General features: G+C 39.7%; 1 protein-coding gene across 2 annotated transcripts in view; it reads left to right on the top strand.

Annotated features, from left to right (window-relative positions):
- The window catches only part of arfgef1 (ADP-ribosylation factor guanine nucleotide-exchange factor 1 (brefeldin A-inhibited)), a 148,432-nt gene that overhangs the window by 37,257 nt on the left and 93,299 nt on the right, over positions 1-17,876 (top strand). For both annotated transcript variants that reach the window (XM_078398115.1, XM_078398114.1), the window contains exons 3-4: positions 4,086-4,242; positions 11,637-11,783. In XM_078398115.1, coding sequence (XP_078254241.1) covers positions 4,086-4,242; positions 11,637-11,783 — 304 coding nt within the window. The remainder of the gene's footprint in view (positions 1-4,085; positions 4,243-11,636; positions 11,784-17,876) is intronic.

The raw sequence follows: 17,876 nt of genomic DNA, 5'->3' as shown, positions 1-17,876 counted from the left end.
GCACCTGCATGTGTCTAGCTTGGCAGATAAGCTTTGTCATCAATAATTCTTTCACTGAAGCATTCTTGAAAATGGTACTTATTCGGTATACCTAAACATTGGACAAAGATTCCTCTACCATCCTGCCTCTGCTACAACACAAATCTCTCTCCTGCCACCCCAACAATCAGAATCCATGACGACCTTGGAAAATATGGATCATTTCCATGTTATATGGGGCATTTCAGCAATGGCATATATCAGTGATGAACCATCAAAACGGCTATTGCGTCAAGTAGAGACTTTAGCTATGGCTGACTGAAGAAAACTGCAATTCAGGACTCAAACACAGTACCAAGCTTATGGCCTACAATGCAGCAGTTGTCAAGGCCTCTTGTATGCTTTGAAGATGCAGACATATTATAGTTACTATAATATAGTAGGTACCGCAAAGCACCGGAATAGGACCACCAGAGCTATCTTTGCAAAATCCTTTACATCCCTTGGCAAAATAACCTGTATGAGGAGCCTGAAACTGATATGCCTAACATCCTCAACGACCTGGCCTCTAAGCATGCATGACAACTTTCAATGAACTGGCCACTATATGCCACTGAAATTCTTCTGAGATTTATCATTTTAAGGGATTTCCAGGTGGGCACAAAAAGGCACAATAGATGTATGTTTCTTTGAAGAGAAAGTGTAACAACCTCTCCAACTCAGGAAATAACTGAGTGCTCAAAATAGGGAATCTGGGAAGAGACTGAGAATTTGAAATCTCTTTATTGGTGCTGGTGCACCTTGTGGGAGATGTTGGTGATTTGGTCAGATTGCTCTCCACCGCCTCCTTTGTTATATGAAGCCAACGGGAAGTCCTCGTTATCCTCCTGCTGCTATAATACAGGTAATTTAGAAAACCTGACTGCCTATTGTGAATTGTTTACTTAAGTGTGAGTTTACACAAGTCACCTATTCTGTAAATCGTGGAGCGCCTATATTTTCAACAGCCGAATAACGGATTTGGACAACCTTATTTTGCTGCATTTTTTTGGTTGCTGGATTTATGCAGTAAAATATTGATATTTTAACCTCGAGTGGAAATTGGAAATTCCTGGAATTTAAATGAGAGCAATATAATGGTGCTTAAACAATTTAGTTTAGTTTCTTATTGTCACGTGTACTGAGGTACAGTGAAAAGCTTTTCTTTGCATGCTATCCAGTCCACGGAAATACTGTAAATGAATACAAATAAGTCATTCACAGTGCACAGATAAAGGGTACAACATTTAATGCGAGATATAATAATGAAGTCCGACTAAAGATAGGTTAAAGGTGTACAATGAGATAGATAGGAGCTCAGGACCGCAATGCAGCTGATGAGAAGACGGGTCATTTGCCTGATAACAGCTGGGACGAAACTGTTCATGAAATTGGAGGTAAACATTTTCAAACATCTGTACCTCTTGGATGGAGCTGTCCCCAAACCAGGTTGTGACGCATCTCAAAAAGATGCTTTCTATGGTGCATCTGCAGAGGTTGGTGAGGGGTGTTGGGGACATGCTTAATTTCCTAAGCCTTCTAACCTCCAAAAGGAAGTGAAGGCATTGGTGTGCTTTCGTGCCTATGCTTTGATGTGCCTGATCCAGAGTGGCATGTTTTCTTGGAAGAAAACTACTTTAGTGCTGAGGAAAAATTTTACAATATAGAATCAGTCTGAAGAATGGTCTCGACCCTAAACGTCACCCATTCCTTCTCTCCAGAGATGTTGCCTGTCCCGCTGAGTTACTCCAGCATTTTGTGTCTACCTTTGATTTAAACCAGCGTCTGCAGTTCTTTCCTACACAGAAAGATTTTACATGATACAGGAGGAGTCAAAAGTGGTTAACAAACTATCTATGGGTACAAGAGGTCTCCATTTTGGCTAATGCCGAAGTTACAATTAAAATATCTTGGAGCCAGAAAAACATTGATGAGTCACTGTAGCCGGTAAAATGTGATGAGAGTGCCATGCTCTGCCCAATTACGTTTTGCTGCTGCTGTGACTAAAAAGAACATTTACCATTGTTGGATTTAAATGGTAGCACTGAAATTTACTCCACAAAAAGATGCTGGAGTAACTCAACAGGTTAGGCAACATCCATGGAGAAAATGGATAGGTTTTTTGAGTCGGTACCCTTCAAGGTAGATGGGAAGTTATGCTGTTATGCTTCCTCTGGCTGTGATTTCTAGAACTAGCAGTCAGAGACTTAAAACAAGTCGTTGTTCATTCAGGACAGAAGCGAATAAATTTCTGCATCCAGGGGATGGTAACTCAACTCCCAAGATACCTCAGGAAGCTCAGTCACTGCGTTTATTCAAGGCACAGGTTGGTAAATCATTGAATATTAGGGGAATCAAAGGATATGATAATGTCAGAGAAAAATGGTGTTGAGGTGAAGAGCCTTGGAATTACCGTTTAGTATGGTGGAGCAGGCACAAGTGAGTGGATGGCCGACTAACTTGATTTACTTCGTGAAATATATTGTTGAATCTTCTTTCACCATCCTTCCAAGAAGCATCTTCCAGATCATTACAATGAACTAAACACAATTTTCCACATATCATATTTGGTTCTTTCGTCAGTGCTTCATTTGCTGGAAACATTAATTTGCTCATCATTTACTCTTTTCAGACCATATGAAGTACTGTACGCTTTGGACAATATCCCCTTTTCCTTTTCTGTTCACAGTGTCCTATGTGACCATGATATGAATGAAGCATGTGTTCAATACTACTTTAAGGACCGTATTCTTCCTCAAGGGTGGTACCCAAATTTATCCAAGATACTTCAATTGGGACCCATGGAATGTTTTCGATAAGCTTTTAAAATTACTTTCTTTTACCTCTGTTAATAAAAACTGATTAAATAAAAATCTCAACTTGCAACGCCATTTAAAAAAATTGTTAAATAATGCTTTGCATTGTATTCTTTCTACAAGATGCATCTCTTTCAACCAACAAAATGTGCGCAACGTATTTATATACTACTAGACCAAGTGGACCTGTTGGGCCCAAACCTCTCCTGCATTGATGCAGCAGTCTCTCTCCCCCCTCCCCCCTCTCCCCCCTCTCTCCCCTCTCCCCCTCTCCTCCCTCCCTCCCTCCCTCCTTCCCCTCTCCCCCTCCTCCCTCCCCCCCACTCCATCCCCCTCAACCACCCTTATCCTCCCTCCTCCACCATCCCTCCTTAGGAGATAGATTTAAACTTTAAAATGTGAATAACTAAAAAAATATAACACCAATTTCAGTGAAACCTTCCATTAGCACCAAAGGGATGACGGTGAGTAAGGTGAGCATAAAATTGTCGCGCTATCATGTACCGTTTTGGCTGTAGTTCAGGAACAAACAAACAAATAAACGAGAGTTTTAGTATATAGATGCAGAGCTGAGTGTTATGCCAGGCAGAACATAAATGTTAGACATAAAATGCTGGAGTAATTCAGCGGGTCAGGCGGCATCTCAGGAGAAAATGGATAGGTGATGTTTTGGTATCCTTTGTCACCTATCAATTTTGTCCAGAGATGCTTCCTGACCTGCTGAGTTCTCCGGCATTTTGAGTGTATCTTTGGTATAAACCAGCATCTGCAGTTCCATTTATTACAATACAAATGTTAATCTACAAACTGTGCTTCCAATAATTTTGGAGATTAATTTTAAATTATGCTCAAGGTAGTCATACCAATCATTTCCATTGCTGCATGTTTTATTGCATTGTTTCTGGTTGATAAGTTTTTGTTTAGCAATTGCTGTTACAATGTTATATTTAGTCTAAATGTAATCAATAATAGTAGTTTAAATAAGATTTGCTGCAATAACTGATCCTACAGTCGCTATTAAAATAGTTAAAATGCAGTATTGTTTTATAACATATTCTTTCAGGTTTTAGCACAAGAAGCAATTGGAAAACAATGACATTGAGTGAAAACATGATTTTTTTTCCTGAAATATTTCCTGGCAACACATTTTCATTCAGCAATTTAGTCACTGAAAAACTAGTATCATTGTAATTATTGTCCTATATAAAGAAACATATTAAAAATTAATAATATTTATTCTGTTTTATTTAGTCCTCCCCATGCAGAAGGAAAAACTATCTCTGGGACCTTGCCCCCAGTCAAATCAAAGGCAAACTTTATTGAAGCAGACAAATATTTTCTCCCTTTTGAGTTGGCATGCCAGTCGAAATGTCCCCGCATAGTCAGCACATCTCTTGACTGTCTACAGGTTTGTATTACTATATACTATATTACAAGCTAAATGTAAACATTAATTTTCTTTTTTTAAGTATTGCAGAAGGAAGATATAATGAATTTTTAAATTTTTAAAAGCAAGATTTTGTTTAATGGTGTTAATATTTCAAGCAGTCCAGCTCATCTGTTTCATTATCGTCCAATAGAAATTACTGACTTTGCGAGTCACTGCATTTCGCAATGTAGCTTTAGGATTCATGGTTAGGAATTATGATTTATTCTTTGATCTGATCAGAGAAAGAATTTAAATGTTGACATGCGACAAGATCTGTCAGACTTGGTCACCACCCATAATGTACTATGGTACTACTTGCCTTTTATCATCCATTATATGTCCTGTTGCCATCCATTATATTTCCTGTAGCCGCCTTCATTATCCTTTCTCATTTGTGACTTTCAGAATCATGTAACTCAGGACTGACTGCATTCAATCCATAATGTCAGAGTTGGATAGAGCTCTAGGGGCTAGTGGAAACAGGGGATATGGGGAGAAGGCAGGCACAGGTTAGATTGTGGATGATCAGCCATGATCACAATGAATGACGGTGCTGGCTCGAAGAGCCTAATGGCCTCCTGCACCTATTTTCTATGTTTCTAGTCCTTTCTGAAAACGATCTAATTATTTCCATTCCCCTTCATCTTCTCTGCAGCTCAACATTTTTAGCCCTTTTCAAGTCTCCAAATTTATTTATGAATCACCTTTAATCTTTGAAAAGATGTATTTCCAAGCATAATAAAAATTACAAGAATGATATAACTAATGATTTAAAATCAGTTATTAGTTTAATAGAAATTATATTGATGTGCAATCAGTTAATAACTTGGTTAACTGTGCCATTTTGCTGTGTTTTCAAAAGTTTTCATCCCCACTGTAAGTTTTGACAATTTCCTCAACTCTATTGGTTGACAACCTTTATAAAAGTGGAAGCAGTTACTGCATTATTGATAATATCTTAATAGGTTTAGCCTGCAATCGAAGATCATGGTATCTTCCCAAAGCTTTGTCCTTTCTAAAGTATCATGCCTTGGTGTGATACAGTAGCCGATTTTGCTCTTTGGCAATGTTGCAGAATCTTTATCTTCATTTCCGGACGCACAGTGCCCTCCTTACTGTTTGGGACAAAGACCCATCATTTATTTATTTTCCTCTGTGCTCCACAATTTGAGATTTGTAATAGAAAAAATTACACGTGGTTCAAGTGCACATTGTCAGATTTTATTATGGGGTATTTTTATACATTTTATACATTTACCATGTAGAAATTACAGCTGTGTTTATACATAGTTCCCCCATTTCAGAACACCATGCTGTTTGGGACACATGGCTTCACAGGTGTTTGTAATTGCTCAGGTGTGCTTAAATGCCTCCTTAATGCAGGTATAAGAAAACTCTCAGCACCGAGTCTTTCCTCCAGTCTTTCCATCAACTTTGGAACCTTTTATTGCTGTTTATCAACCTGAGGACCAAAGATGTGCTAATGAAGGTCAAAGAAGCCATGACGAGATTAAGAAACAAGAATAAAACTGTTAGAGACATCAGCCAAACTTTAGGCTTACCAAGATCAACTGTTTGGAACATCATCAAGAAGAAAGAGAGCACTGGTGAGCTAACCAATCGCAAAGGGACTGGCAGGCAAAGGAAGACCTCCACAGATGATGACAGAAGAATTCTCTCTGTAATAAAGAAAAATCCCCAAACACCTGTCCGACAGATCAGAAACACTCTTCAGGAGTCAGGTGTGGATTTGTCAATGACCACAGAAGACTTCATGAACAGAAATACAGAGGCTACACTGCAAGATGCAAACCACTGGGATAGCCGCAAAAATAGGATGGCCAGGTTACAGTTTGTCAAGAAGTACTTAAAATAAGAAACCATAGTTCTGGAAAAAGGTCTTGTGGACAGATGAGACGAAGATTCACTTATATCAGAGTGATGGCAAGAGCAAAGTATGTAACTGCCCAAGATCCAAAGCATGCCACCACATCTGTGAAACACGGTAGTGGGGTGTTATGGCCTGGGCATGTATGACTGCTGAAGGTACTGGCTCACTTACCTTCATTGATGATACAACTGCTGATGGTAGTAGCATAATGAATTCTGAAATATATAGACACATCCTATCTGCTCAAGTTCAAACAAATGTCTCAAAGCTCATTGGCCAGTGGTTCAGTCTACAGCAAGACAATGATCCCAAATATACTGCTAAGGCAACAAAGGAGTTTTTCAAAGCTACAAAATGGTCAAGTGAATCACCTGATCTGAACCCAATTGAGCATGCCTTTTATGTGCTGAAGAGAAAACTGAAGGCGACTAGCCCCCAAAACTGTTGAAAGACTGGAGCGACTAGGCTTGTATACACTGGAATTTAGAAGGATGAGAAGGGATCTTATTGAAACATATAAGATTATGAAGGGATTGGACACGTTAGAGGCAGGAAACATGTTCCCAATGTTGGGGAAGTCCAGAACCAGGGGGCACAGTTTAAGAATAAGGGGTAGGCCATTTAGAACGGAGATGAGGAAAAACCTTTTCAGTCAGAGAGTTGTAAATTTGTGGAATTCTCTGCCTCAGAAGGCAGTAGAGGCCAATTCTCTGGATGCTTTCAAGAGAGAGCTAGATAGAGCTCTTAAAGATAGCGGAGTCGAGGGATATGGGGAGAAGACAGGAACGGGGTACTGATTGAGAATGATCAGCCATGATCACATTGAATGGTGGTGCTGGCTCGAAGGGCCGAATGGCCTACTGGCACCTATTGTCTAATGTCAAAACAAGCATAAGCCAAAGAAGGCTGCAATACAGGCCTGGCAGAGCATCACCAGAAAAGCCATCCAGCAACTGGTGATGTCCAGGAATCGCAGACTTCAAGCAGTCATTGCGTGCAAAGGATATGCAACAAAATACTAAACATGACTACTTTCATTTACATGACATTGCTGTGTCCCAAACATTATGGTGCCCTGAAATGGGGGGACTATGTCTAAACACCAATGTAATTTCTACATGGTGAAACCAAAATGTATAAAAATGGCCTTTATTAAAATCTGACAATGTGCACTTTAACCCAATGTGATTCTTTCTATTACAAATCTCAAATTGTGGAGTACAGAGGCAAATAAAGAAATGATGGGTCTTAGTGCCCTCCATAATATTTGGGACAGTAAATACATATGCAAATGTATGTACACTTAAATTTAAATTTCTTACAGGTTTAGCTATGGCACTTAAAAATTGACATATTTCAAAGCAGAAATATTCTGTTGGTGTACAAAAAATCAATTCTTCTTTTCTTCAGTAATATCTGATGAAAACTGCAGAGGTTGTGAATCTTCCAATCTCATTTTGATCTAGAGTCTGAGTAATATAAAATTGTAAATGTTCCACTTCATTTCAAAACAAAGAGAGACCATTCTAATAATTGCTACATAACCCAATGGTGATATTTTAGAGCCAACACTAAAACTGAATGTAATTTGAATTTGGAAAATTATGGGTTTTTCAAATTCAAATTACATTCAGTTTTCGTGTTGGCTCTAAAATATCACCATTGAGGTTATGTAGCAATTATTAGAATGGTCTCTCTTTTAGTCAAATCTGAAATTTGCTTTGATACCAGGACAACAGCAGTCAATTATAGTTACATTACAAATTAACAACCAGATTCTTTGCTGACCGTAGCATTGTTTGCACATAGGTTTCTGTCGATCTTCGTGGTGTTGGTGGTGGTGGGACATTGAGGCAGGAAGGTTAGGAAAAGTGGTGGGAACAGAAAGAACAAGCTCAGCCCACAAAATTACCGGGAAAACTATCTTTGACTTGCAGTGAAGCTGCTCCCCATTTTATTTATTAACTGGCTGTCAACTTGTCAACGTTCAAGGTATATCAAATTAATGAACCCATTATTTTTTTAAGTACAGTGAAGTAAATCACGATTAAAGCAGTAAACAACCTTTAAACAGTTAATTCAAAAATGTAAATGTTTGGTATTCTATTGTTTATCAGTACAAGTAAACTTACGATTAATTCAATTCATATTTTAAACAAGATGAATCACCATTAATCTTTTTTCTCTTAGCAACACAAATTAAGGTCACCACTCTTTTTGATTCATGTTATTGTGTTGGATTTTGGGTACACAAGCCATAATTTCCCTGGAACTCAGAATCAGCATAAACATTGAGGAAAATAGAAACAAGTTTAAGGAAGACAGACTGGTGAAATAAACATATAAAAGGCAGTTAAAATTTAACACTGATGCTTGAAGTGATATTTTGGCATAATAAAATGAGAAGCAATTAAATGTTGCAATTGTAAAGGAACTGAACCATTCCTCCTGCAGTCAACCACTTCACTCTAACTAATAGCTTTAGCTAATAGTCCTGGAATTGCTAATGAAAGAAATCTTTGAAGCTTCAGATTAATTTACAAGGCTGCTAGAAATTATAATGGAATCCTTGGGTTTGGTAATTTAAACTGTATAAAAGTAAGACAATTACACAATATCATTATAATGCATTCTTAAAGAAAATTGTATATATCTTAAGTATTTTGGAAAGGATGTCGTTGACTTTTAAAGGAAGCAGAAAAACGTTTTACAAAAATCAGGAATGAATTACTCCCTTAGTTAATTACTAAGGGAGAGGGCAAGCAGCCTGAAGTCATTATGCACATTGGAGCAAATAACACAAGACCTCAAGGGTAGTAATTTCTGAGTTACTCCTAGTGCCACATGCTCGTGAAGGTAGGAATAGAGAAGACAGGATAGGTGAATACATGGCTGAGGAGTTGGTGCAGGGGCCAGGGATTCAGAACTTTGGACCATTTGGATTTCTTCTGGGGCAAAGGTGAACTATACAAGGATGATGGATTGCTCCTGAACAGGAGGGGAGTGCATATCCTGACGAGCAGATTTGCTCATGCTACTCAGGAGTGTTTAAGGATTGGTAGGGGACAGGGTTCAATGCAGCACTGAGGCAGGTGGAAGACTGGATGTCCATTCTGAATACATTGATAGCAAGTTCAGTAAGCAGAAGCACAACAGGGTGGAAGGAAAGACGGTTGGATTAAATTGCATTTATTTCAGTGCTGGAGACCTGACGGGTAAGGTGGATGACCTCAATGTGAATAGGTACATGCAACGCTTCTAGAATTGATCAGAACAAGTGACTAAAATGTTAGTAGATTAGCACTTTGTTACCAGCGATCATTGTTCTATTAGCTTTAAAATAGTTAAGGATAGGACAGGGCTATTCCACAGGTTAAAGCACTAAATTGGGACATGGCCAACGTTTATGGTATTGGACAGGAACTTGCAAAAGTTGTTTGGAACAGGTTGTTTGCAGGCAAAGGGATTTTGGGAAAGTGGGATGATTTTAAGGTTGTGGTAGTGGCTGTTCAAGGTATGTATGTTCTTATGAGAATGATGTCCAAGGCAGGAAGGGGTAAGAACCATGAATGGTGAGAGAAATTGAGCTTCTGGTCAAGACAAAGGAGGAGGTCTGGGTCAGGTATAGGCATCCGGCATCAAAGGCATTTAGGGAATGAAGGAACATACATGAAATCAAGTGGGCAAAAGGGGGTTTGAAAAAGCTCTGGCAGGTAAGATTAAGAAAAATCCGATTTTATAAGTACTTTAAGGGAAAAGGGTTAACTAGAAAGGGAATAGGGCCCCACAGAAATCAAAGTGGTCAACTATGTCTAGAGCAGCAAGAGATGGGCAAGATCCTCAATGAATATTTCTCCTCCGAAAGACTTGAAGACCAGGGATCTTGTGACAGTTAATGGAGACATCTTTTGAACAATCCGTATTACAGTCAAGGAGTGGGAGACATCCTCAACCGTTTGAAGGTAGATAAATCTGGGTCTGATCTGGTATTTAAGGACTGTAGGAATCTAGAGAAATTACAGGGGCACTGTCATCATTAAACAGGGGTGATGTGCCAGATAATTGGAGGGTGGCTCATGTTGTGACTCTATTTAAGAAGGCCTGCAAAGAAAAACCTAAGAATTATAGCCCAGAAAGCCTAACATCTGTGGTAGTAGGGATACTTAAGAGGTTTCTTAGGAACATGGCCAGGTGTGGACAAGTGAGACTTGCTTGGATGGATCGTCTTGGTTGGCATGGATATTTTGGGCCAAAGGGCCTGTTTTCATGCTGTATACCTCGATGACTATATAAGATGCTGATAAGATGGATTTTGATAGCTGAAGTAGGTTGGAAATTAAGTAATTGTCAAGATTTCTAATTTTACACGTGTATAAACTTGTGGAAAGATTTGAGCTCCCAAGCTTGGGGAAATTATAACTCCGTAACCTAATTGTAGACGAAACTACAATTTAATCACTGCATTAGAATGTATGAAGTCTTGACATCGTAATTGACCATGAGCTTTGGTTCATCCAGGAAATTCCTGCCCAGGTCGTAAATTGTACCCATGTTGCCCAACCATCATATCCATTTTGTTGACCTGCATTGGTTGCCTGCGTTTCAGTGTTTTCGTTTCAAAATTTACATTAATATTTTCCATTGTTACATTGCTCACTATCTTCTGTAACCTTTATATTGTTTGCTTAAAGCTTGCAATGTTATTTTTCACCAATTTTAAAAAGTTGAAATTTAAATTACAGTTTGTATTGCTGTATTCATACATTTTGCATGGTGCTCGATCTATTAAAGCAACATATTGGAGAAGTTCCATTAGGGTGCAATTTATTTTTTTCCTCTCCAAATATTTCCAAATCTGGGTAGTTTAGTTTATTGTCATGTGTTTCGAGGTACAGTGAAAAGCTTTTTTTTGTTGTGTGCTATCCAGTCAGCAGAAAGTCTATACATGATTACACAGTATCCACAGTATACAGATACAGGATAAAGTCCAATTAAAGATAGTTCAAGGGTCTCCAATGCGGTACATTGATCGTTCAGGACTGCTCTCTAGTTGGTGATAGGGTGGTTCAGTCGCCTGATAACAGCTGGGAAGAAACTGTTCCTGAATCTGGAGGTAAGCGTTTTCAAACTTCTGTACAGCTTGCCTGATAGGAGAGGGGAGAAGAGGGAGCATCCTGGGTGTGTCACAGATCCAAGATCAGGTGGGGTTTTTTCTTATCGGGAGGAAAGGAAGAATTAAATGGTCTTCCTTTTATAAGTTTCCTAGCTTTTTATTTACAAATGATATTTCAGACAGTATGCAGGGAGAATTTCCATCATTGTGCCATTCTGATATTATTTACCCTTTCCAGAGAGACTTCAAAGGTAAATGATGCCTGATTGTTTGAATCTAAATGATGGTTTAAATAAAACACTAAACAAAAAGAACTCTGGTATCAGGCCTATTTTCCCTTTGCTAACTTGTTATTTTCTTTTTATGTAGAAATTAATTGCTTATGGCCATCTCACCGGTAATGCCCCAGACAGTGCAACACCAGGCAAAAAATTAATTGATAGAATCATAGAAACGATATGTGGCTGTTTTCAAGGCCCACAGACGGATGAAGGTGTACAACTACAGATAATTAAGGTAACATTTGCTGTTTTAACCTATTTTTGAGTAGCTTACATGGATATACCTTTGTGTTTTCAATGAAATGGTAATGACGTTGCAGATTCTTGCAATTTGAAATGACTTTGATGCAATTTATTAAGCTTGTTGAACCATTTAAATCTTTCACTTAATTTAATAATCCAACAACATGAGTGTGTTGAAAATCAAGGTGGGAAATTATTCACCTATTCTAATTCTTTATATCATATCAATAGTAATATGTTCTACCTGTTTCTCTCATTCAGAAAATAAACCACAACACTATCTCCTCAAGTTTAAGTTACAGAAAAAAGCTCCAATGTTCTGTTATGCAACCATTCGTATATCCTGATAGTTTAGCACCTGGCTTGCGAGGGCCCTGGTTCCTTGATCCGTTGAAACTTCACTGGAAAATGTATTGTTCCACCGTGTAACATATTTAAGAAAATAAGTGAATTAAAAACATTTCGGAGTATTAACAAAGAATAACATCTGATAGTCCAGAACATCCGCTAATCTGGCACCACAAGTCCCAAGCATTGGAGGACTTTTTCTTCAGATTATCAAAGTAGTACTAACGATCTTTTGCCTTTTGTAAATATTTGCCTAAGGAATGTATTTTTCCTCCCGAATGAGGGTCTAAATTGTAGAAAATTTGAAAGCATTGTAATATTGACTTGACCAAGTGGGGCCCATTCCTCGTAGAGGGGGAACAGGGAAGGGGAGAGGGTGTCGTCACTGTGTGAGCCTTGAACTCAAAGCCTCTCCTGTATTGGTGTAGCACCCTCAACCCCCCCCCCCCACTCAATCCCCCTTCTCCCCCCACTGACCCACTCCATCCCCCCTACCCACTTGTCCCTCCCCTGCCCCCACCCCCACCCCTGCCTCCACCCCCATTCCCCCTCCCCATCCCTCTTCCCCCTTCATCCTCTCCTGACCCCCAACTCCCTCCCCCACCCCCATTCTCCCCTCCTCCCCACCCCCATTCTCCCCATCCCCACTCTCTCCTGCACCCCCCTTCCCCCCACCCCCACTGCCCCCTCCCCCCACGCCCTCCTCCCCCCACCCCCACTCTCCCCCTCCTTCCCCCACCCCCACTCTCCCCCTCCTCCCCCCACCCCCACTCCTCCCCTACCGCCACCCTACCCTCACCCTCCCCTCCACTCAGTCAGCCGCCATGCCCACTCCCCTCCGTGGAGCCGTTGGGTGCGAAAGGCACTTACCAGTGCCCGTGCGTTCAACGCGGACTGCCGACGTGCGAGTCTCTGCTGGGGCAGGGCCGGTAGGGGCGAGGGAACGACTGAGGTCGGGCGGGCGGCGGCGCTGCTGGCAGCCATCTTGTTTTGGCGAGTGAAGAGCAAATGAAGTGGAACGTGGAGCATTATGACGTCAGACGCTGAGGAATTTCAGGAAATGGGTTAGAAAGTGAATTTTTAAACTTTAAAATGTCTGTAGCTTAAAAATGTAGTTTCAATTTGAATGAGAGTTGTTACATAATATGCCCAGGATAATGGTGAGTAACGTGGTGCAAACATTGTGGCGCTACGGTGTACCATTTTGGCTGTACGAAGCACCAAAGTTATGGTGTGCACAAACACACATACACACGGACAGAGAGTTTTAGAGATGGATGGATGGATGGATGGAACTAACTAACTAACTAACTAACTAACTATTTATTCACAAAATGCTGGAGTAACTCAGCAGGTCAGGCAGCATCTGGGGAGAGAAGGAATGGGTGACGTTTCGGGTCGAGACCCTTCTTCACTAACTAACTATGTTGGGGCCATAGATAGTTGGGTACCTGGATTGTAGTTCTTATGTTGACTGCAGTCCACTGGCAAATTCAGGGCGGCACGGTAGCGCAGCGGTAGAGTTGCTGCTTTACAGCGAATGCAGCGCCGGAGACTCAGGTTCGATCCTGACTACGGGTGCTACACTGTAAGGAGTTTGTACGTTCTCCCCGTGACCTGCGTGGGTTTTCTCCGAGATCTTCGGTTTCCTCCCACACTCCAAAGACGTACAGGTATGTAGGTTAATTGGCTGGGTAAATGTAAAAATTGTCCCTAGTGGGTGTAGGATAGTGTTAATGTGCGGGGATCGCTGGGCGGCACGGACTTGGTGGGCCGAAAAAGGCCTGTTTCCGGCTGTATATATATGATATGAATTGATTGTTATTGTTTGAAACTTGATATTTAAATTAAGATTAAATTTACGATTCTTCATTTGTTACATACTCTCCTATAAATCTGCTGATATTTATATCCTCATTTTATGAAACAGACATTTCAAATTGAGTAAGCTGTACAGGAAATCTTCATAGTAGTCATTTTTTATCAAATGGCCAACTCTTTAAATGTATTTAGCTTTCATGGCAGCCATAATTTTTTAATCTAAAGTTTGCCCTTTGTGCCACGGATCCACAAAAGGTGCAGCTGTTGATACATGAACATTCATTGTTTTAAGGTGATGTTCGACTAAATTACCTAAATATTCAACCAGAAAGCACCAATGAGGAATAAGTAACCATGAAAAGATGAGTTTTCAAATTTCTCAATTATGTTCAGAGACACCAATTTCTCAAGTTAAATATTTTCACCAATTCCAAAATATTCTTTCTTTCTTTATGCAAATGTAGGAAATGCTTCAGGTATTGTACCGTTGAATATGCCTTTTTCTTAGAGTCATAGAGTGATACAGTGTGGAAACAGGCCCTATGTCCCAACTTGCCCACACCGGCCAACATGTCCCAGCTACACTAGTCCCACCTGCTCGCCCATGTTCCTCCAAACCTGTCCTATCCATGTACCTGTCTAACTTTCTTAAATATTGGGATTGTCCCTGCCTCAATTACCTCATCTGGCAGCTTGTTTCATACCCGCACCACCCTTTAAAAAAAAAAAGTTACCTCTCAGATTCGTATTAAATCTTTTCCCCTTCACCTTAAACCTTTGCCCTCTTGTCCTCGATTTGCTTACTCTGGGCATAAAGCTCTGTGCATCTACTCGATTTATTCCTCTCATGATTTTATACATTGGATCAGAAGCATCTAGGTAAACCTAAAATATGGGATTTTAATCTCATAGTAATCAGTATATTATTTAACTCCATGACCTGGAACCTGCAATCAGCTTGAAATTATAGTATATTTTAAATTGACCTTGAAGGAAAGTCTCCACAAATATCTAATGATCTCTTGAGAGGACTTCCACTTGCGTTTGTCAATACTTAGACTTGTTGGATGTCAACTTGTTATTTATTTCAATAGAACCACTTTATAAATAACTAAAATGTACCTTGGTTCAAGTGACTTCTCATTCTTTGCACTCACTAAGCACAGCAACTGGTGCAGCATATAAGGGACATGTTGACATGCTGATGTCATTATTGTGATTTCAAAATTGCTAATTGAGAATATGCCCAAAACTGCTTTCATTTTTGTAGAGTAATGACTGCAAATGGCAGTTTTGTCTCTTGTTTCTGCTGCAAACTTTTGGGCCAACTTTAAGTTTGGAATTTAGAAATTTAACACATTAACTCTGATTCTAGATATTGCTAAAAACAATTTTTAAAGTGATGAGATTGACAAACTGATCAATCTCATCAATTGATGGATGAACTGGAGGAAGTAGGTGCAAAAGAGTTTAGCGCTAAAGATAGAGACAAAATGCTGGGGTAACTCAGCAGGGAGCATCTCTGGAGAGAAGGAATGGGTGATGTTTTGTGTCACGACCCTTCTTCAGACTGTCAGGAGAGAGGGAGACATTGAGATATGAAAGTTGTGAAAACAACAGATCAAAGGGGACTATGATCAAGGAAAATGTAGCTGAGGGGAAGTGACAACAAGGCATACAATCAGTAAAATTTAATCAGGAGGACAGTGAAACAAGTCGGAGAACTAGGATGGTAGAGGGACGGAGAGGGAAGGAAAGCAAGGGTTACTTGAAGTTAGAGAAATCAATATTCATTCTGCTGGGTTGTAAGCTGCCCAAGGAAAATACCAGGTGCTATTCCTCCAATTTGGATTGGGCCTCACTCTTGTCAGTGGAGGAGGCCCAGGACAGAAAGGTCAGTATGGGAATGGGAGGGGGAGCTAAAGTGTTCAGCAACTGGGAGAATCTCGTAGCGGAGGTGTTCAGCGAAACTATCGCCGAGCCTGCGTTTGGTGTCGCCGATATCTAGGAGTCCTATATATCAAAGATGTATTGTACAGAGATGTATCAGTGATAGGCAGAGATGCTGCCTGTTCCGCTGAGTTACTCCAGCATTTGATGTCTTATCTTCGGTGTAAACCAGCATCTGCAGTTTCTTCCTAAAATTTAACGCTAGAACAATATATTATTTACTATAGCTATGTAAAAACAATTGAACAAAAAACTGAAAACTTATAGTCTTTCAATTAATAATTCAATTAATAATGGAGTTCATGTGCACCAGCAGAAACAATGAAGAGCAAAGATGACAAAAGGTTACAAGAGTTTGAGAAAGAGAACATGAACAAAAATGAACAAAAGCACAATTGTACATGGCAAGATTAGCAAATTTGCAGATGATATGAAAGTGGGTCGTATTGCAGATAGTGAAGATGGTTGTTAAAAATTAAAGCAGGATCTTAATCAGTTGGCCAGGTGGGCTGAGGAATGGTTGATGGAATTTAATACAGAGAAATGTGAGGTGTTGCATTTTGGAAAGTTTAACATGGGCAGGACCTAGACAATGAATGGTAGGCCTCTGGGAGTGTTGTAAAGCGGAGGGATCTAGGAGAGAAGGTACATAGTTCCTTGAAGGTGGCGTCATAGGTAAATGAGGTGGTCAAAAAGGCTTTTGGCACATTGGCCTTCGTCAGTTAGAGTATAGAGTATAGAAGTTGGGGGTTCATGTTGCAGTTATATAAGACTTTAGTGAGGCCGCATTTAGAATATTATGTTCAGTTCTGGGCACCACGTTACAGGAAAGATGTTGTTGTTGGAAAGGGTGCAAAGAAGATTTACGAGGATGTTGTCAGAACTCGAGGGTCTGAGCTATAGACTCGAGGGTTGAGCAGGCGGGGATTCTATTCCTTTGAGTGAAGGAGGATGAGGGATGATCTTATAGAGGTGCATAAAGACATGAGAGCAATAGATCGGGTAGACGCACAGAGTCTCTTGCCCAGAGTAGGGGAATTGAGAACCAGAGGGTTTAAGGTTTCCACACTCTATGACTCTAAAAGGATAGCAAGATTTTACATTGATATATGAATGGTTAAGAACGGCATGAGAGAGAAAGGAGGATATTATTGAATTATTAGTTCAGAATCTGTTGAAGGGAGAGAATTGAAACAAGTATAATTGCCAAGAACATGTAAACAGTTGAATACATTGCATTAGACTTCACCATGAAAGAAGATATATTCCATATTCCAGGGAACTTTGTAATGAATCAAGAACCAGAACTCATTAAAATGTGCAAGAAAACAGCCAGTGTGTATTTGAGGAAATATTTGAGTAAATAACTAAAGGAATATTTGTGAATATAATTAATATGGACTACTAAAAGCCGTTCATTAAGGTTCTTGTCAAGAAACTGGTAGTTAAAAAAATAATCTAAAGAACTGAAGACAAATTTTCAATTCTCATTGCTTATAGGAGTAGTGCTGGAGGACTGCTAATGCTGCACTGTTATTTATTGCAGGAGGAAAAAGGAAAGTTAGTTTAATTTCATGCTGGGCAGAGAATTGAAATCAATTCTAAGGGATAGTATAAATCTTCATCAGCAAGTGTCAGTATGGATTTGCTCATGAAACCTATCAAGGGAAGGCCAAGAATTGAAATTTGAGGGCAGTGTGCTTGATGAATATTAGCAATGCTCTGACAAGATCCAACATGGCAGAAAAGTAAAAAATCCCTTGGGATCCATAACAAAAAAAGTGGCAAGTTGGATTCTAAATTATATCAGTGATAGGAAGTAATGCACACCAATTGCTGGTGCTTTTTCAACTGGCTGTTTTTGGTATGTCATTGATTCCCAAATAAGTAGCACGGATATATTATATATATATATATATGTATATAAACTGAAGAATTTTAAATGGCTTACACAATCAGTTGGAAA

Source organism: Rhinoraja longicauda, chromosome 4 (genome assembly GCF_053455715.1).
Source record: "Rhinoraja longicauda isolate Sanriku21f chromosome 4, sRhiLon1.1, whole genome shotgun sequence".
Lineage (NCBI taxonomy): Eukaryota > Metazoa > Chordata > Chondrichthyes > Rajiformes > Arhynchobatidae > Rhinoraja > Rhinoraja longicauda.
Note: the sequence above shows the minus strand (reverse complement) of the source record. Positions and strands in the feature narration are given on the sequence as shown.